This window comes from Carettochelys insculpta, chromosome 7, assembly GCF_033958435.1.
Source record: "Carettochelys insculpta isolate YL-2023 chromosome 7, ASM3395843v1, whole genome shotgun sequence".
NCBI classification, from domain to species: domain Eukaryota; kingdom Metazoa; phylum Chordata; order Testudines; family Carettochelyidae; genus Carettochelys; species Carettochelys insculpta.
In genome coordinates, this window is record NC_134143.1 from 3,524,311 (window position 1) to 3,544,207 (window position 19,897).

At 54.1% G+C, this 19,897-nt stretch overlaps 1 protein-coding gene across 1 annotated transcript; it reads right to left on the reverse strand.

Annotated features, from left to right (window-relative positions):
- Positions 1-257: 257 nt before the first annotated feature.
- Positions 258-4,298, reverse strand: LOC142015766 (uncharacterized). The gene is made up of 4 exons (XM_074999567.1): positions 4,010-4,298; positions 3,116-3,167; positions 2,248-2,434; positions 258-444 (listed from the first exon to the last, which is right to left on the reverse strand). Exons 1-4 carry the CDS (start codon positions 4,154-4,156, stop codon positions 258-260), a joined length of 573 nt encoding a protein of 190 aa, XP_074855668.1. The 5' UTR covers positions 4,157-4,298.
- Positions 4,299-19,897: the final 15,599 nt, after the last annotated feature.

A 19,897-nucleotide genomic window follows, 5' to 3' on the forward strand; every position in this document is an offset into this window, starting at 1 on the left:
CCCCTCCTTGACAGGGCCGACCCGTGCTGGGCCTGTGCTCAAACCCGTGTGTTGCTGCCCCGCCCCGAACTGAGGGCTGGGCCGGTATTATAACCCTTTTTTGGTTGCCGCCCACCCTAGGCCAAGGGCTGAGCATCCCAGGACTCCTACACCTGCCCAACACAACGCTGAAGGCTGCAGTGGTGGCAGTAGGACCAGGACCAAAGGGAATGCACCGAGTGACACGAATTTGTGCCAGGAGCAAACCCAGGCAGCAGTCAGGCCCTGCTGGGTGTGCCCTGTACCTTGCTGCAGCGATAGGAGATGACTTGTCCCAGATGCCAGAGGTAGAGATTCTGGATGGAGCCAGCCATGCTGGACAGGTTGACGACGGCCACCTTGCTGCAGCGCAGCCCTGTCTGGGGGCTTCCCTGGGCAGCCTGCTTCAGCAAGGGCAGGAAGGCCGGGGCAGAGGGGAGAGCAGAGCAGCCGTGAGGTGAGAAAAGGAACCAGCCTCATGCTCGTAAGACAGGCCACCAGAATGCGGTGGGTCTCTGCTCTTCCCCCTGAAACCCAGCCCCGGCCAGGCCAGAAGTAGGAGCCCCACACAGGCAGGTGTGGGGAGCTGTGGACCCTGCTCATGCCCAGAATGACCCCAACTCACGTTCCCGCCTTCGGAGTCCCCATCCAGGGCAGATAGATGGGGGTCTGCGGCTCCCCACAGCTGCCCACATGGCTCTGAGCATGGCTCAGCTGCAGCTCCTCAGCTGTGAGTCTTTGCTGGGCCAGGCTGCAAGCCAGAGCCAGGGCAGGGGAAGAGTCATGTGGACACCTGTGGGGAACCCCCCCTATATCCTGGGCAGGAGGCCCCAGGATCAGGGACTCAGGCTGGATGTTGCTCCCCCACCCGCCTACCCTGGGCAGGTAAATGGTTCGAGTTGCCCAGCCAGGCTACAGCTTGTGGCTTGGCCAGGAGCCAGGGTGTGTGGGGAGAGGAGTGGAAGGATGAGGACCAGGGAGGGCACAGAGCCTCCCCACAGCCCTGCCGGGGTTGGAAGAATCTCTCTCCCCTGCTCTGAGGCATCTCCCCACCAGCTGCCCTTGGCGTGAAGCTGACTGGTCTGTGCCAGCTCCGCAGCAGGTGCCTGAAGCCCCCGGCCTCTGGCCACACAAGCCCTGACTCCCCGGCCTGTGCCAGACTCGGTCTCTGCACACAGGCCAGTGACAGACCCACCCAGCGTGGAGCCCTCCGAGCCTGTCCTGCCCCCCAGCCCCTTGTGCGCTGCCACGTGCAGCTCGTATGGCAGCTGGGGTGAGCCCACGTGGGGCCATCACTCTGCTGAGCACCAGCACTGAGATGGGTTCGCAGTGAACACCGGGGAAGCTCATTTTTTGGGCTGTTGAGTTAGTGGCAGTTCCTCATGCGACTGACTCAAAAATTCCCTCAGGCTGGGGCTGAAGTGGGAGTGGGGCTGTGTGTGGGTGCAGTGTGGGTGGGGCATCAGGGGAAGAGGACAAGTCGGGGCAGGGCACAGGGCAGAGCAGGCACCAGTGGCCCCTCCCTCACCCAGACACCTGCCACCACTCAGACCCAGACCCCCATTTGTGAGCCTCAGGAGCTGCCCACGGGGCCCAGGGGCTTTAGACAGATGCTCACAAGCACTCGGTGCCTTTGGTAAAAGAGGGAAACAGCCCTGATAGCCCCTTCCCGCTGCTCATCCCACCGGGGACTATCTGTCAGGATATTTTTCTACCCTCAAGGTTCCCAGCCCCTAGTTCCTGGCTGTGGCCCTGCGTCCATGAGCCTCAGCCCAGCCAGCCAGAGACCATCTCGCGGCTGCGTGCTGCAGTCACCTTCAGCCCCGGAGGACACAAATGCCCCTCTGCCAGCTGGGCCCCATGTGGGGGGACGGGGAGAGAGGCCTCTTAAGGCCACACACAGAGGTGGGGTTGGAGAGACGGAGGTCTCTCTCGTGTGAGGTGTCTGGGGCCTCGTGTGCATCACACTGTCCTTGCACTGATGCTCTGGGTGCTGGAAAGTGAAGGACTGAAGCTCTGTGTGTGCAGAGCCAGGGCCATGCAGGGATCTGGGGGTGAGGTTTCGTTTCCGAGCGGTTCAAGTCCCATGATGCACCTGCAGCCTTTGTGCTCCCAGCCAAGGCCCCACATTGATCCGGTTACCCAAACCCAGGGAAGGGAGGATTCCTGGCCCAAGCACAATCAAACCCTGGTGCACCTGGCCATGTGCTCTCTGCCAGGGCCCTTACCTGGCTCACCAGCAACGGCCCCGTCACGTTGGTCGCGTACACCAGGGCCATGTCCTCTGGTGTCTCTGACTCCAGCGTGCTCAACTTCAATATCCCAGCGTTGTTTATCAGCAGATTGAGCCCCGAGCCTTTCAGATGTGCCTCAACTCTGGCTGCCGCCACCTTGATGCTGGCTGGGTCTCTGACATCTACAGTGACAGAGCAGGGAGTCAAGTGCATGATTCCTCCTCTCCAACGTCACCCCCACCAGATCACAGCCCCCTGGGCCAGAGGGCTTCTTACTTTGGGGTCAGAGGTGGGAGAGGGGTTGGGGAAGGGTGTTGGGGCGTGGGAGGTGTGCTGGGGCAACAAGAGGGGAGGCCAGTTCAGAGAGAGAATTATTATTAGTTCCTTGGACAATCTGAGTAGCCCAGAAAATGTAAATGTGCTGGAGTCAGTGATTAGTTCCTACGTGTGGCATTGATCTCACTTAGCCAAAGGAAGTGATGATTTAGAATTGCTTGTGATGCATTGTAGGTGAGAGAAGTCCCCAGCTGGACGTGCAAGGCTCCATCCCGGAAGTGGGAACGCCGGACAGAGCTGCCCTTATGTGATTTTCACAGGAGCAACCTGCCACATGGTGGTCCTGGGGCTTTCCAGCCTCTCCAGAGCCAACCAACCCTGCCAGAATTTCCACTCACACCTGCCTCCTCTGGGTCTGGGGAAGGTGTCACTGGGCTCTCAGCGATTATTGACTCTGGTCCTGTTCTCCTCACTGGGATTGGGTGAACCTGGCGGGAGGGGGGGGGGCTGCAGAGGGGGTTAGGAACAGGAAGAACATGCTGCAGGGAGATGGAACCTCAGCTCTGGGCCTGGGGCCGGGCACCCACCCAGTGCAATGATCACCAGGTTTGGATGTTTGCCCTCCAGCTTGTGCAATTCCTGAAAAAGAATGAAGTAAATGGTTATTGACATTGGGCCCACGCCCAGGGCCAGGCTGGGCAGAGTCCAGATCCCCACTGACCTTTGACACCGAGTCAATATCTTAATTGCTTTTCTCCACCAAGCCTCCTTGTGCAACAACCTGCCCTGGGTTCTGCAGCAGTAGGAGGCTTCTAATTGCCCCTGAGCATTTCCAATGCCAAAGTCTAACTGAGTGCGATGGAGTCTGGGACACAAATCACTTCCCCATCACTAATGGGGAGTGGGAGGAAGGGGTTGGAGGGCAGTTCCCCCAGGGGAGGTAAGGGGGGTTCCCCCCAGCCGGTGGGAGCTGGCAGTGTCTCAAGCTCTCATGAGCTGCTTGTGATTGGGGATTTTGTCAGCTGTGGAAGGAGCTGGTGTCATGACCCAGAAGTTACTCAGAACCTGCAGTTCCCCAGGCTGGGTGTGGGAGCAGAGCTGAGAAGACAGAGGGCCTGAGGCAGTGGCGGACAAGGGAGGTGTCAGACTCAGGATTTGGGCTCTCTGGAGGCTGGTGGGACTGGGTATAGCTGTGCTATAGTCATTATTCACCTATGCTGGGTGAGCCGGTCCACAGCCCCTGGGTAGTTGCCCCAGGCTCAGCCAGTGCTGCCACATCCTCACTGCTCTGGGACCTGAGCTGCCAGGTGTAGAGGGTTTGGGGTGCAGCTCCGCACCTTCGAGCTGGAGCAGGGTCTGCAGTCATTGCCTGCTCCAGTGGGTGGGTCTCAGCCCCAAGTGCTGCAACACTGGAAGCCCCTTGGTCAGGTTCTGCTTCCCCCTCGCTACTGCTAACTCCATCCCCCTCGCCACGTTCTCACCTGCATTCGATCTCCTGCTGGGTCCCGGCAGGTGGCAAAGCCCCACTCCGGTGGGTTGGAGCTGCCCAGAAGCTGCTTGACGAGTTCCAGGCCGATTCCTCGATTGGCCCCGGTCACCAGAACGCTGCGGAGATTCAAGCCAGCCATGGTCCCTCCCTGCCTCTGCTCAGTGAGAGCTGCACTGGTCAGAGCCCTGAGTTCCCTGCCTGCCCACAGCTGGGCTTATGGAATGATACATCTGGGGAAATAACTCTGCTGCTATCAGGCAACTAGACAGAAAGAGTTTGAATAAGCCAGACCTTATTTGTCTATTTGTTATTCCTCCTCTCAGGTGAGTGGGTCGGTCGGTTTCGTTACTACTTGCTGGCATTTTGGTGCAGGGCCAATCAAGTTCTGGCTGCCTTACTGTGCTGGAGGGCAACACCCCTGTAGTGACTGTGCCCTGAACGAGGAGTCACTGCAACCATGATCCGTGTTCCACAGCTGTCAGTGGTGCTGTACGCAAAAGAGGGAGAAAGTGGGAATGGGTGAAGGACTGCAAGGTTATACAGATGGAGACCAGGATTTTGCAGCAGCGTTCTATGGCTTGTTAATTTTGGCTCCAAAGTGGAGGGCAAGGCTGTGCACGGCTGAGGATGTAGATGTGTATTTGTAGAGGCAATGACAATAGGTCAGGTGCCTGAACCCAGCCCTCCGAGAGTTGTAGAAGATCTGACACTGTTGCAAGAGACAAGGTCGGGTTCTCAGCAAGGGGTCTCTTCCACAATCCAAGGCAGCACTTCCCCTCGAGTGACCATATTTCCATTTGCTGAATACAGGACACCTGTAAAATTACTCAAGTTTGAGCAAGTTCAGTAGGAATCCAGCAGAACGCAGCCTGCAGGGTCACACGCCCGCCCCAGATTTCTGTCAGGGTTCCCATCAGAATGTGCCCAGCAGCAATTTCTGTAATGTGTGTGGGAGGAAAGGGACAGGAGCTGCTTCCAGCCACAGCATATGGGGTGGGTGGGAGGGATGACTTGGCCCATGTCTTTGCAGAGCTCTTCTTTTCCCCCCACCCTCCACTGTGGCTGGAAACAAGTTGTCCTTTCTCGCCTGCACAGAGTCAAAAGGCAGCAAACAGCTCCAGGCTGCTGCTGTCCACCGACATAAGCCAGCCAGCTCATGTCCCCAGCTCCAGTGTGGACAGGCATTCCGTCTGCACTGTCCGTGCGCCTGGATCATTTCTGTGTTTCCAGTTTCCATACGCTGCTTTCCAGGTTGGGTCTATCATTGAGGCGGCATATTGCCTTCTGCCCCGGAAATGATCCCGTGTGCTGATTCTAAGCCAGTCATTCCCACTGGTGCTCCATGCAATGGGAATGGCTGTTCTGGGAAAGAATTTCCATGCTCGTGATATTTTTCCTTCTCAAATATTAACTAAGAAGTGTCAAGTATCAGGGGGAAGCCGTGTTAGTCTGGATCTGTAACAGCAACGAACGGTCCTGTGGCACCTGATGGACTAACAGAAAAGTTTGGAGCCTGAGCTTTCGTGAGCACAGACTCACTTCATCAGATGCTGGTCTTGGAAATCTGCAGGGTCAGGTATAAATAAGCCAGAGTAAGGGTGGGGAACCTTGTTATGCTGGGGCAGCTGGTTTTGGCTTGTGCTTCAGGGCTGTAAAATGCCAGGGGAGACACTTACCTTGAGCACTCCTTCCTGCCCCATCTCCCCCGCCCCTTCCCAGACATCACGCCCAACCCTCGTTGCTACTGGCTCCAACTGGCTGGAGGGGAACATTTCTCTGAACCCCCAAGTGATCATTTTTCTTTTCTTTTCCAGGTACCAGTCCAGAAAGAAGTCATGGAGATGCAAAGATTGGCAAGCTTGGTGGTGATTGTGTAGGAATATGCGGCTGAGGGAGGCCACAATAGCCTTGGATGGGAATTCACAGGTGCTGCGGCCACACTAGCCTCTCGTTTGACAGGGGCTGTGGTAATGAGCCCCTTTGGCAGATTCTAATAAGGCACTGCCATGAATATGCAGCACCTCATTAACATAATGGCAGCCACACGCGCTTTGAAAGTCCTACTTTCGGAATGCCCGCCGTGAGTGTAACACGGGAACTTTCCAAACAATCCCCTGGATTTCAAAAGCCCCTTCTTCTCAAACAGCAACTGGTGCACTAGAGGAGGCTTGACTTGATAACCTCAGGAGGTTCATACACAATATTGGTCATGAAGCCTTTGTACTACTGAAACACAAGCAGCTAACCCCTCTGTACGCCTCAGAGCTCAGCTCAATCACAGCCAAGGCTGGTTTCAACAGCTCATAGTCCCCCACAGCTGTATGGCTTTTTTGGGGATGGCAGCAAAACAGGAAGAGGAAAGACACTGACCGAGTATGGTTAGACTGCAGGTGTGTCTCAAAGTAACTTACTCAGTTTGTACTTTGCCAGTTGCATGGATGATTTGGAAATATCTTCTTTGAAATGCCAATTGCAAAGGTTCCATTCGCCCTCTCTGGAGGAGGGGGAGCAGACCCAGAAAAGAGCGCTCAAGTATCTGTACCTCTGTGTGCCTAAATAGCAACCGCAGTCGAACCTCCCCAAAGCCTCACACCTGGCATAGCCTTGGAAAAGCAGGAATCTTTCCCAGTCACCTGCTCAGCAAGTGTTCTACCCCTGGAGCTAATGACCCTCGGAAAAAGCCAATGTCCTGACCGGCACGTCTCATTCCAGAGGCCACAAACTCTCTGCAGCTGCCCATGGCTCCTTTCCAGAGGGGCTGGTGAGCTGAACCGGTTATTGTGAGTCTCCTCATGCTCTGATGATGGGTTCAAGTCCTGGGATGCCTTTTAGCTCATCTTTGCTACATGTCCTGGCTGCAATGGACAAATAGGCTCTACTATGCCCAGGGGGCTGTGCAGGGTCAGCCTGGGGGGTGGGGTTTATGGGTGTCACTGGTGGCATCACCGTAAGAATTCCAAATGCCTCTGTCCAGGGGTGCTGGTGACTGGCAGGAACCTGCTGTTACCGTTCTTGGCGTCCTCTGTGTTTCTACGTCTGTCACCTGCCTGGTCACACAGATTTGCTGAGCGACGTGGGCTGGTGAGATACATGCAACAGGGCTGGTGGTGCCAACGGCACAAGTCTGCCACTTGGGAGCATTTTGATGGATGCTCCATTTTCGGAGAGCAGCCGCAGTGGAGACGTCGTTGTCTCTGGCAGTGGGAGTTTAAACTGTGGCTCTGGGGTAGATTTTTACACTTACTAAACTGTGCTCTGCAGGGGCTGTGCCCCAAGGGGTCTGATCTCTCTGGGTGCCCAGAGCTCACCTCATAAATGAGCCTTTGGGAGAAGGAGTCACTCCCAGGAACTCTCACCCCTTCAGTCCCTGGGCGAATTACTGACCCATGGCTCTGGGGCTGGCATCAGCCTGGCTCACTCGTGTCTTGCTTAGGTAGCTCTGAGCCAATGTGTGAGACTCAGCAGTTATGTCTCTTTGGGTGCTTTTCTCTGCTGCATTGGTCCCTTCTGCAGCTCTCTCTCTGGTAGGGCTCTGCCTGGCCCTCTGCCCAGCTCTGCCCCCGTCTGGTGACTTTTTACTGCTCAGAGCTACAGGCTTGTTCCTGGGCCTGGGTCAGGCCCTGCTGCTGCTGCTGCTGGCTGAGTGTGGCACGGCCTAGGTGTGTCAGCCTGCACCAAGGACATTTCTGCATCAGACTCCTGAGCCCCCCGGCTGTGGGTCTGGTTCTCCTGCCCAGTGCAGCCCATGGCAAGCAGAGCCCTGCGCATGTGCATCACACTGCACCTTTGTGTGATCGATGGGAACAGACACCTGAGCCTCGGAGGCTGGGAACTGAGGCAGCTGAGGGACGGGTTTGCTCGGTGTTTGTACATTTGCAGAGGGGAATGTTAAGTGTTTAAATCCATTTCAAGCATCCAGTGCAACCCCTCAACATACTGGAGCCAGAGATGAAAATGGATTTCCATTAAGAAAACCATCCAAATGGGAGCACCTGGGATAGCTTCATCTGCAGTCAAGTGTTCCACCACTGAGCCAGGCTCTCTATTGCTACCATGCTAAGAAGCCCCTGTCAGAAGGTGTGTCCTGGATATGCTCCAGGACCAGGTTGGAACACACAGCCAGTGCTCTGAGAAGTACTGCACCTAACTTCACCTTTCCAAGGTCATTTCCAAGGTCTCTTCACAGCTCGAAAGCAAGAAGCTAAGTTCACATTCTGAACAGGTCACAAACCACACGGTGAGGGAGAAGAATGTAGGGAACAACACAAAGTCAAGGGGAGCAGCAAACACACGCTTACAGGATCCAAACACCAGCAAAGCTGGGCAGGCCCAGGTGTTGGGGCTGGCAGGGAGTCAGGTGTGGGTTCTCGGTGTCCTCTGTGCTGCTGGGCCTCTCACCTACCTGCTCTCACAGATTTGCTGAGCTACATGTGATGGTGCTGTACATGCAACAGGGTTGGTTTTGTGAACTGCAAAAGTCTGCAGCTTGCTCATGTTTTGGCGGATGATCATTCAGAGTCTATCAAATGTGTCACATTCAGCTGCATGGTGTCTGCACACTTTGTAAATGTGTGTGCAGAGCGGATGTCAGTTACTCTGTGAATTCACAGCCAGGGCTATTATCTTCTCCCTCGGCCGGATATTCCTCGACAATCACCACCGACCTTTCCAGTCTCTGCATCTCCATTATTTGTCTCCAGATGGTTATTGACCTAGCTCGGCACTCTGGGGGCTTCAGAGAAATGCGAAGAAATCTTCAGAGAAGTCTGCAGCCAGTTGGAGTCAGCAGCGAGAAGAGCTGGGGCTGATGTCTGGAGGAGGAAAGTGGCAGAGATGGGGCAGGAAGTGAAGCAGCTGCAGGGAAGCAAGGAACACAGGGCACCAGCCTGCCAAGAGTCACAGGTTCCTAAGAAATCTGCATTCAAATCTCAGTGGGACCTCGAAGTGCTGGGATGGTTGGCTGCAAATCTCTGGCTCTATCATGGTTGTGCTTCTCCATCCACATGCTTGTAAAGAGAGGGGTTTGGGCCTGATGGTGGATGAATGAGGTGGACTGGAGTTCAGTCTCTGATTGGGCTGGTTCCCTGACATAGCTGCAGTGTGTGGAAGTGCAGGGGAGACCGTGACTGCCTTCAGGCCTCCATAAAGATGTAGCGTGGGGCTGCTCCCCCTCACCAAGGCCATGCCCAGACCGGGATGGGGCCAGTCCCTCTGTGAGGCTTGCATTGGAGTAGGAAATATACCCGGAAGAGACTTTTCCCCAGCTGCTGCTGAGAAGCACGGAAGAACCCAGGGATGGCTGTGCTGGTGGAAGGGGAAATACATTCAGGTACAATGACTGGTTGCAGAGTTCAGACAACAACCTGGCTTCCAGCAGGCAGGGGGGATTTGGGGCTCTCTATGTGTAGCCATGTGCAATGGCACAAGAGAGCACCTTGAATGTCTCCCCTCCCCCTGGAGGGAATGGGAACAGCTCTGACCAGGAGGCTGGATTTGGAAGAGGAAGTCAGGGCCATGAACAAAGTGCAGGGCTGGGATGGTGGACTCAGGACCCCTTCCCCAAATGTACCATCTATCCCCCACCTGGCACTGTGTTCTGCTAAAGCTGTCCAGCTGCCTCCAGTGTGAGCTGAGCTCAGGGGCAGTTTGCTCCCTCACTCAGTGCATCCCAAAACCAAATCGGGGCAGGGCTGGGTGGGGGCCTATGTCTGAGGCCCTGTTCCCCATCAGCTGTGGGCTTGTTCAACGGCTCAGGAGAGATTCCAATGTCACTCAGCTGATTAGCAGAGCGCTCACTCCCTAGGCTTTTGTTTCCATTGGGGGTACTCATTGGTGCATATTTCAGAGTATATAAAATTTATTCCACACATGAATGGAAAAGGTTGGAGGGAACATTGTCTGTAGGTGTCCAGCCAGGGCAAGAGAGGGCTGCTCACTGTAGGCTGGACCTCACTGGGAGTTTGGGGAAGGGCAGCTGGGGCTGCTGAGCTGGGTGTGTGGTTGGGTTACGTCATACAGGTTTTTCTCTTCTGAGGTGTGGTGCTTTTTGGGTGGGGGGTAACTCTTATCCCCATGACACACCTCCTGCAGAGGTCATTGCTCTGTGTGCCAATGCATGTGGCTGGGATCCAGGACTCAAGACTCTTTCCCCAAATAGACATATTCCCCTCCCACCACACACATCTGACACGGTTCCCTTTAAAATTCTGGAGCCTTCACTTTCCCTGGCTGGTGCCTCAAAGTGCTTGCATATGTGGGGGGTTAGCTCAGGAGGTACTAGCTCCCCTTGCAGGTGAGGCTAGAATCTGTATTCTCCCACTGTTGGTTTTCCTCTTTCCCAATATCTCAGTGTTGTCAGACTGCAAATGTCTCTCTCTTCTCCAAAGTTGGCCTCCCTCTCACTAAAATCAGGCACTGCAAAATTGACCTGAAAGTATTCAGCCTAAGATTGAAATATAGACATAGCCAGAGGCACCTGACCTGGGCTGAATGGGCTCTCTAGGGTGCCACAAGAGTCTCTGCTAAAGTGTGGCTGTGCACATTTGGCTGAGGTGCTGGATTCCTATTTCTGACTTCCCCACTTCCTAAAGAGTGGGTCCTTGAGGCCAGAAGACCTGGCAAGGACATGAGAAGCAGAGAAAGCCAATGGAGCTGCTGTGGAGGGCTGGTACCCTTGGGAGAGTGATCCTGCTGCTCCTTCCTGTGTGAGGAGTGCTGTGCAGTGCAGGCTTAGGGCAGGTAGCTCTGAGCTTTGGGAGGCTGGGTCCAGGGATGTCCAAACCTCACCTGGCTCAGGTCCACTAGGAAGTCCCTACCTCAGATTGACATAGTGATTTTGAAGCCTTCATCTGCCACATGGGCTGGAGAGCCTGCCTCTCATGGGGTGCACTTGGGCAGCAAGAATTTGGGGCATGGGGTCAATGCAATGGAGCGAACTTGAGAACCTTGTGATCAACATCATTTCTGGCCAGTGGGGGAGGACTGGCTAGGCTGCGTGGAGGGCCTGAGTCCTTCTCAGTCCCAGGGTGAAGGAAGTGGTCAAAGGCTCTTCCCAACGGCTGCCAGCCACTCCCCTGTGCATGCTGGAGTCTCCTCCCATGAGGGCTCTAGTTTGCTCCCCGCCGGACACTCAGCCTGTTTCCTTTCCCTGTTTGCACTTCTGCCCATAGCAGCCAGGGAGGAGATGACAGGCTACCTGGCCAAGGCTGCTGGCTGGTGTTTTTGGTTTGGTTTGGTTTCATTAAATACGAAAGTGTTCCCTGTCTCATTGTGGGGTCCTGCAGGCTGGCTGCTTGCAGGCACTCACAAGGGCAGGGAATGCTGGGTCACAGGCCAGCCATAGAAAGCAGCAACACAGGCCAGGAGAGAAAGGAGATATTGTGTTTCTTCCTGATTTTAACTTGGGAACACTTTCAAGCAAGGCCGCGTGGTAATCAGTGCACCAAAGAGTCTCAGCTGGTTCTTCTCTCGCTTCCCTGAAAAGCAAAGCACTTGGCTGGACTGGTAGAAGATGATTATGGCCGGGCTCTTGTCTTGTTGCCAATGGGTTGATTTTATGACCCTGAAGTCTTGCCACCCATCTACCCCAAATCACCCAGTGAAAGTGGAGGGTTGGGAGGCAGAAGGATGTGGTAGGCTGGTGGGGCTGTTGCTGCGAATGTTGAGATGAGCGTGTGAGCAACAGCTGCTACCTTCAAAGGACTGTGTCATGTGTGGACGGGTGACTTGTTCATGTGACAAACTTCTTGGAATGCAGTTTCACAGAAGGCAAATGAGGCGATTCCCTCCACACGAGCTGGAGAGCTGGAGGGAAGGCCCTGTGGGTGCCTCCCCTTTGGTCTTCATTCCAGCTGCTCTCTTGTGGAAGCTCTCTGCTGGGAAGTGAGCCCAAAAGGCCTTCTGAGCCACGCTAAGAGAGGAGGAGGAGGCCAGAGACCTGTTTTAGCCAGCTGGCAGTTTACTCTATCTGTTCTACAAGCCTTCAGCCAAATCTTTGCAATTGGGGTCTGTCATTTGATGGCTCTAACCATGTGAATGTCAACCTTTTCTCCTGCTCTTTTGTTTGAAGAAACCGTTGGAGTTTACATTGCAAAGGACTAGCACAGCATGCTCTTGCGGGTAAGAAGCCAAGAGGGAAAGCTTGTGGCATCAAAAGGAGGGCTGTCGCAGTTAGGTGGGAGCTCAAAGGAGCACAATCTTAACATCACTGTCTCCAGATGGGCTCGAGCCACCATTCTTTCGGTTAACAGCTGCACGCACTGACCCTTGCACCACAGAGACACCACCTAACAGAATGCTGGCCTTCCTGTCAGCTTCAGTGCAGGATACTCACCAGACCACATGCTGGGTCTCATTATTTCACCTGAGCAGAGAGGTGCAGCAGAAGTGTGCTGGGCCCATAACCCGGAGGTCAATGGATCAAAGCTGTTCTCTGCTAGCCCTCTGTATCACACTTTTCTGATTCAGGCTGAGACCCATAGGAGGCCAAGATGCTAGCCCCACCGTTGGGCAACCAAGGCTAGCGAACCAGACGCATGAGCGGCCCTCCTTCATCTAAGTGGGCTGCAAGAGGATTTGAAACCACATGGTCTCCTATCATAGGCTATGGTTCCTACATGCGCTTGCCTCCTGAGGATTTTTGGGATGTACCCATTGAATCACAGCAGCCCCTCGAATGGCTGCGGAGGGAGCACACCGCTCTCGGTGTGGTGCGCAAGGAATGCACATCTCGCTGTACCTGGCCTTGCTTTTCATGCACGGGGCTTTCCTAAGAGCAGGAGGAAGGAACAGTGGGCTACCAGAAAGCGGTGCAAGCTGTCCATCCTGCACGTGGTGAACAATAAAGAGAAGGACTGCTGGGATGCGTGTGGAACCCCAACCAATGGGACACAGATTGTTAAGCATTGGCCTAGGCCCTGAAGGGGTGTGGCTGCCTGCCCAGAAGTCAAGCGCAAGTATGAGAGATGAAGGCCTCCTGCTGCCTCAAGCGTCCTGAAGGAAGCATGCTTCCTCACCCCCTTTTCCCTCGCAGAAGGGGGAGCGGCTGTGGAGGGACTGCACGATAGAGGCTCCTGGGACTCTAGGCAGCTTTGCGTGGCGGTGAGCTGAAAGAGGCCAGGCTCCTGACCCAGTCTGCCCTTGGCTGCGTAGCTTGGCACTCTCTCGGCCTGGAGCAGGGTCAAACTGCAAATTCAGGGAAAATGGCAGGGAGGATGTTCCCCAGGCTGCCGCCCAGTCACTGTCCCTCTTCCTGGAACAGGGAGGTGCTGGTGCTGACAGGTCTAAGGAGAGACTTCAAAGCCAGAGAGGAATTGAAGCCCAGGCAGGAGGAAGGGAGGACCATGCCCACACCTGGCCTGCAGACAGCTACAAAGTCTCTGACTGGTTTTCTTCCCATCCCTTGCACAGCAAACAGTGACCTAAGGACTCCCACTCTCCAACATACAGTTATACTGGTACCATGCTGCGATCAGTGTCAGGAGATGGTAGGAGAGCCAGGCCTGTCTCCAGCAGCGCTCTCACTGCTGCCATTCAAGAGGCTCAGAGAAGAGACAGGGGCCCATTTGGAAGAGGGGAACCGCTCCACACATCAGCCTGCATCAACCACCCTCTTTCTTTGGCAAGTGGAGAGCAGTAGGAGTAGGAGTCCAGTGGGAGCAGCTAAGGGTCACAACCAACCAGTGGCTCCTTCCTGAAGATCAGCTGAAGCCAGACCATTTCTCTGAGACGCTCAGAACAAAGTCTTTAAGCCATCCCACTACAAGGGGACTCCAGCTCTGAACTGGCTGAAATGAAACCAGACACCTTACCTAGTAGGTCACTGAAGACAGCTGACCCCGGACACGTCTTTCAGACAAGCAGCTAATGTGCTTCTTGTGTAACCCAGCACCAGGGCAGAGACTCTCTGAATGCAAGAGGCCGGGGCTCAAGTCTATGGATGTCAATGTTTGGCCAGGGTGGGGGATTTAACCATTGCGTTTTGTGATTTAGTGTGCAGCACTGAAATGAATGGGGTGGGGCATTATTCGAAATGGAACCTCAACCCTCCTGAAGCTCTATCCAAAAGCCGTTCCTACACAGGCCACTTTCTTTGAAAGTGGCATGGTAATACATGGCCCAAAATATGCTAATGAGGTGCGGATGCAAATTCCGCACACCTCATTAGCATGTGGTCACATGATTCGGAGTCCGGGAGACCCTTCTTCCAGACTCCAAAACGCTGTTTAGAAGCGCGGCCCCTGGGGGGTCTTCCAGGAGGAAGTCCTTCTTCCCGAGGCCCCTTCTTCCCGATACCATGTGGCTGGATGTGATATGTTTGATAGACTCTGAATGAGCAGGTCTTTACGGAAAAATTCCTCACATCAGTATCAACTGTCAGTTTCCCTGTGTCTCCAGCTGACAGCTGAGGGGTGGGTTTGCTAGCTTTCTTGGCATTGGCACTGGCATGTTATGGCAAGTTATGTTTACGTTGTGCCCTAAACTCAAACTCTGACGTAATTTGCACTACCTGAATTGTGTCTCCTATTAGCCATGTCTACACGTGCCCGCTACTTCGAAGTAGCAGCACTAACTTCAAAATAGCGCCCGTCACGGCTACACGCGTTGGGTGCTATTTCGATGTTAACATCAACGTTAGGCGGCGAGACGTCGAAGCCGCTAACCCCATGAGAGGATGGGAATAGCGCCCGACTTCGACGTTCAACGTCGAAGTAGGGACTGTGTAGTCGTTGCGCGTCCCGCAACATCGAAATTGTGGGGTCCTCCATGGCGGCCATCAGCTGGGGGGTTGAGAGACGCTGTCTCTCCAGCCCGTGCGGGGGCTCTATGGTCACCGTGTGCAGCAGCCCTTAGCCCAGGGCTTCTGGCTGCTGCTGCTGCTGCAGCGGGGGATTCATGCTGCATGCACAGGGTCTGCAACTCGTCGGCTCTGTGTATCTTGTGCTGTTTAGTGCAACTGTGTCTGGGACGGGCCCTTTAAGGGAGCGACTTGCTGTTGAGTCCGCCCTGTGACCTTGTCTGCAGCTGTGCCTGGCACCCTTATTTCGATGTGTGCTACTGTGGCGTGCAGACGTTCCCTCGCAGTGCCTATTTCGATGTGGTGCTGCGCAACGTCGATGTTGAACATCGACGTTGCCAGCCCTGGAGGACGTGTAGACGTTATTCATCGAAATAGCCTATTTCGATGTCTCCACATCGAAATAGGCTACTTCGAAGTAGGCTTCACGTGTAGACGTAGCCATTCTGAGTTAATTTCAAAGTAGGTTGTTTCAGGAAGTGTGCAAATACTGGGCTATTGCCAGACATCCCTGACACCTTTCAAGTAAAGGGCACATTTCATAGATGCGGAGTAGCTATTCCGGGACACCTTTGGTTGGTGTTCAGCTAGGGAGCAGAGTGGTGGAGATGGTCTTTTTTGCTGTCTGTGGGGCAAGGCTAAGCATAGTCCTCACCTCCTCTCACCCCACCCTTGGGGATCTGTGGCTTTGAAGCCTCCTCTGGGAGCTGCCAGCACTAGTTGCACCCTGCTCCAATTGCCCAGAGGAGGAAATTCGTGCTGGGCTCCAGCCTGCAATCCCCCTCTCTCCTGCTCCCCCTGACTTTTCAGCCTGGCCCTGGGCCTCCTTCCAGTTAGCGCCAGGGGAGCAAGGGTGGCAACTGCAAGGGCCAAACTCATGGGCAAGAGGTAAAGCAGTGAGCAACACAATGCCTGAGAGTGTGCGGTATGTGGGGAACTCTTTATTGTACCAGTACCACCAATGCGAGCAGCTGGCAGGATTCTGACCAGTGACGCCATGGGAGGGACCTGCGACCATCACAGCATTTGCTACAGAAGCTGCTCTTGTTTCCGTGTTGGGATCCCCTCACCTCAGGGGTTCTAGAGCTGCAGAGCAGGGCTGTATCTCCACAGGGCAGGCAGGGGAGAGAGGAGTGTAGGTGTGAGGAGTCTGACTTGCACTCTGGAGAGGAGGTTATAAGCAACTTGGGAATTTTCAATTCCTCACTTCTTTTTTGTTCTCTGGGCTTCAACTCTAGATTTGACAAGGGAGGCGGATGAAGCCCTTTTGTTACTGGAAAGCAGGACTTCGGGGGAGACTTGAACTCACAACCATTGCAGCACTAGACCCCCTTCATTCAAAGCTTCCCTATGCAACTCACAAGCCAGTTCAAACAAAGCCAGTCCCAAGTGAACAGCTCATAGTCCCTCACAGCTGTTTGGGCTTTTTTGTGGGGGCAGCCAAATGGGAAGAGGAAAGGCCCTGACAGGCTCCGGTTAGACTGCAGGTGTATTGCAAAATAATGTACTCAGTTTGTGCGATGCCAATTGGGTGAATTATTTTGAAATACCTTATTTCAAATGTGGGGCCTATTTCAATGATTCCGGTAGCTCTTTTACCTCGAGGGGTAGCAGAACCGGAATACAGAGCTCAAAGATCTGTACCTCTGTATTCCTAAATAGCAACGGCAGTCTAACCCTCGCCACAGCCCCAGGGCTGGCACTGCCTTGACAAATAAAGAATAAGGTTGTTATTCTCAGTAGAGAATGCAGGTATTGCTCCTGCTGCTGCTCAGTGGCGAAGTAAAAGCTCTACCTTTTGGTTATGAGTGAACATCCTGTGATGCCTTTGCTAGGTGCCCTACGTGCTACGCTCAGGGGGATTGCGTCGTGCTCAGGGCATCGTGCAAGGTCAGCCTGGTGGGTGGAGGCCCTGGGCATCACTGCTGGCCTAATCATAACAATTCCAAATGGCACTGCCCGGGGTGCTGGGGACTGGCAGCCTGGCTTCACGGCTCTGGGTGTCCTCTGCGCTGCTCTGCCTCCCCCTCCCTGCTCTCAGAGGTTAGAGAGCTGCATGGGCAGGTGCACCAGGGATGCTTTTGTGAACTGCAGAAGTCTGCGGCGGATGCTCCATTCTGGGTGAGCAGCCGCAGTGGAGATGCAGCTGTCTCTGGCAGCGAGTATAAATGGGGGCTCTGCGGTAGATTTTTATACTTATTTCTGTGCTTACTAAACTGTGCACCGATGCGGCGCCAGGATTCTGGCCTCTCTGGGAGCCCCAGGGTTAAGTCATAAAGGTGCCTTTGATTGCAGGAGTCACTCCGAGGGCATCTCATCCCTTCTTCTCAGGGTGAGTTACTGACCCCTCGCTGGGGATGGCATCAGCCTGGCTCACACACATCTTGCTTTGGGAGCTCCAGGCCAATGCGTGGGGCTTGGCAGCTGTGACCCATCAGGTGATCTCTTCTCTGGTATTGGTGCCTCCTGCAGCCCCCACTCAGGTAGGGCTCTGCCTGGCTCTGGGCTCAGAGCCTTTCTGGGACTCCTGGCAGCTCTGCCCCCTGCCTGATGACTAAATTCCTGCTCAGAGCCATGGGCTTATTGCTGGGTGAAGGGCAGTCCCCACTGTTGCTGGCTGAGTGTGACAGAGCCAAGGTGCTGTGAGCTCAGCCTGCACCAAGGGCAGTTCTGTGTCAGACTCCTGAGCCCCCTGGCTGTGGGTCTGGTTCTCCTGCCCAGTGCAGCTAATGGCGGTGTTGTAAATTCTGCTGCCAGACTGGTTTAAAATGGGTGTGACGCTTATTGGTGAGGCCCAAATCGCGTTGGTTTCTGTGTTGATTCTATACAGTTTTTCTGCCTCATTGTACAGATCCATTAAGTCCCTCATTGCTGTTAAAGGTATTTCCTTAGCTGTCAATTACTGATCTGCTATTGACTCTGTTACTTCCTGTTCTTTAACCCTGCTTGGCTACGTCTACACGTGCAGCCAACATCGAAATAGCTTATTTCGATGAATAACGTCTACACGTCCTCCAGGGCCAGCAACGTCGATGTTCAACTTCGACGTTGCTCAGCCCAACATCGAAATAGGCACAGTGAGGGAACGTCTACACGTCAAAGTAGCACACATCGAAATAGGGATGCCAGGCACAGCTGCAGACAGGGTCACAGGGCGGACTCAACAGCCAGCCGCTCCCTTAAAGGGCCCCTCCCAGACACAGTTGCACTAAACAACACAAGATCCACAGAGCTGACAACTGGTTGCAGACCCTGTGCCTGCAGCATAGATCCCCAGCTGCCGCAGAAGCAGCCAGAAGCCCTGGGCTAAGGGCTGCTGCCCACGGTGACCATAGAGCCCCAGAGGGGCTGGAGAGAGAGCATCTCTCAACCCGCCAGCTGATGGCCGCCATGGAGGACCCAGCAATTTCGACGTTGCGGGACGCGGATCGTCTACACGGTCCCTACTTCGACGTTGAACGTCGAAGTAGGGCGCTATTCCTATCTCCTCATGAGGTTAGCGACTTCGACGTCTCACCGCCTAACGTCGAAGTTGGTGCCGCTACTTCGAAGTAGCGTGCACGTGTAGACGCAGCTCTTGTGTGTTTACCACATCTCGTCATACAAGATTGTTGCATGCTGTGCCCTGTCTCTTCTCTCTAGCTATATACTGATCTGCTACAATGTCCCTGCTGATCTTGGTTGGCAGTTTTTCCCCGAGGCTTGCTCCTGGTTCATTAGAGACGGGGGTGGGTTGGGGGCCTCATCACCCCAAAGCTTTCACGTACAAAGTTCTTCCCCAGTTGATCACTGCAGTATTTAAGTCCAAACTCTGAATGGACGAATGGGTCACATTTCACTGGAACTCTACTGGGGACTATCCAACAGGTCACAGCACCCTCTTACTGAAAACGTTCTTACATTGTCACTAGGTCTGACGTTTTAGCACAGTAGAAGCTCCTTTATTGAGCAACCCCAAGGCAGCAAGCTGCAGGGTCATCAAAAGTGCCAGACAGAGAAGTTACTGCCACTGACTGCAAACCCAGCAGCATCTGATTGATTGGTCGGTGTCCTTCAGCAGGTTCTTTTTGTAATCCTTGGTGATGCTCCAAGCGGATGAGCGAGAGCTGTCCCACACATGCTGGTAATCTGCTTCCCTAAGTGACGGTAGGTCTGTTAGTGGGAGAAGCCAGGTCTGGGTGAACAAGCTGTAGTATGTGCACAGAGAAACAAAGCGTAATCAAACCCCGTTTGTAAAACCACTGTGAGCTGGGGAAGGGACAGAAGCTGGGGGAAACAGTGTTTGTCCTGTAGGTGACTCAAGTGTAATGAATCAAAAGGGCACATTTTGTGTGGTGGTATAGCTCAATGGTAAACAGTCTAAATACAGTTTAAGAGGTTCTCTGCTCAGATCTAAAGACCTGACATTCTAGATTTCTATTCTACATGTATTTCTCATATGGAGATGAACCCTCAACATTTGCTAGTGCCAATGCATATAAACCTAGCAAACCCTTCCCTCAGCTGACAATAGAGAGTGATACGAACAGTTTGGGGTATCCTCTCTATAAAGAGGTGCTCACTGAGAGTCTATCCAATGTATCACATTCAGCCACATGTATCTGCACACTTTTAAATGTGTGTGAATTCAGAGCCAGGGCTATTGTGTCTTCCGCACCCAGGTATTCCTCTACAATCACCACCAGACTTTCCAGTCTCTGCTTCTCCATTAGTTCTCTCTCAGCTGGTTACTTTAAAAGAATAATGAACTTGTCTAGCCACTCTGGGCTTTGCAGAAAGAAGGGCAGGGATTGATGTGTGCAGGAGGACAGCAGCAGAGATGGGGCAGGAAGCAGTGTCGTGAGAGGAGAAACAGCTGGACAGTGGCAAGGAGTTCAGGGTGCCAGCCTAAAAAGAGCCACAGGAGACAAGTAGAGGGCTAAACTGGAGGTCCCATGGGCTACGTCTACACGTGCAGCCAACATCGAAATAGTTTATTTCGATGTAGCAACATCGAAATAGGCTATTTCGATGAATAAGGTCTACACGTCCTCCAGGGCTGGCAACGTCGATGTTCAACTTCGACGTTGCGCGGCACCACATCGA

Bases quoted from the DNA above. Each gene is read 5' to 3' on its own strand.
- LOC142015766 (XM_074999567.1), bottom strand. From the start codon at position 4,156: ATGGCTGGCTTGAATCTCCGCAGCGTTCTGGTGACCGGGGCCAATCGA. The intron at 3,168-4,009 runs GTGAGAACGTGG...ATTCTTTTTCAG, and splicing joins CAGCAGGAGATCGAATGCAG to GAATTGCACAAGCTGGAGGG. The intron at 2,435-3,115 runs GTGGGTGCCCGG...CTGTCACTGTAG, and splicing joins CCTGGTGATCATTGCACTGG to ATGTCAGAGACCCAGCCAGC.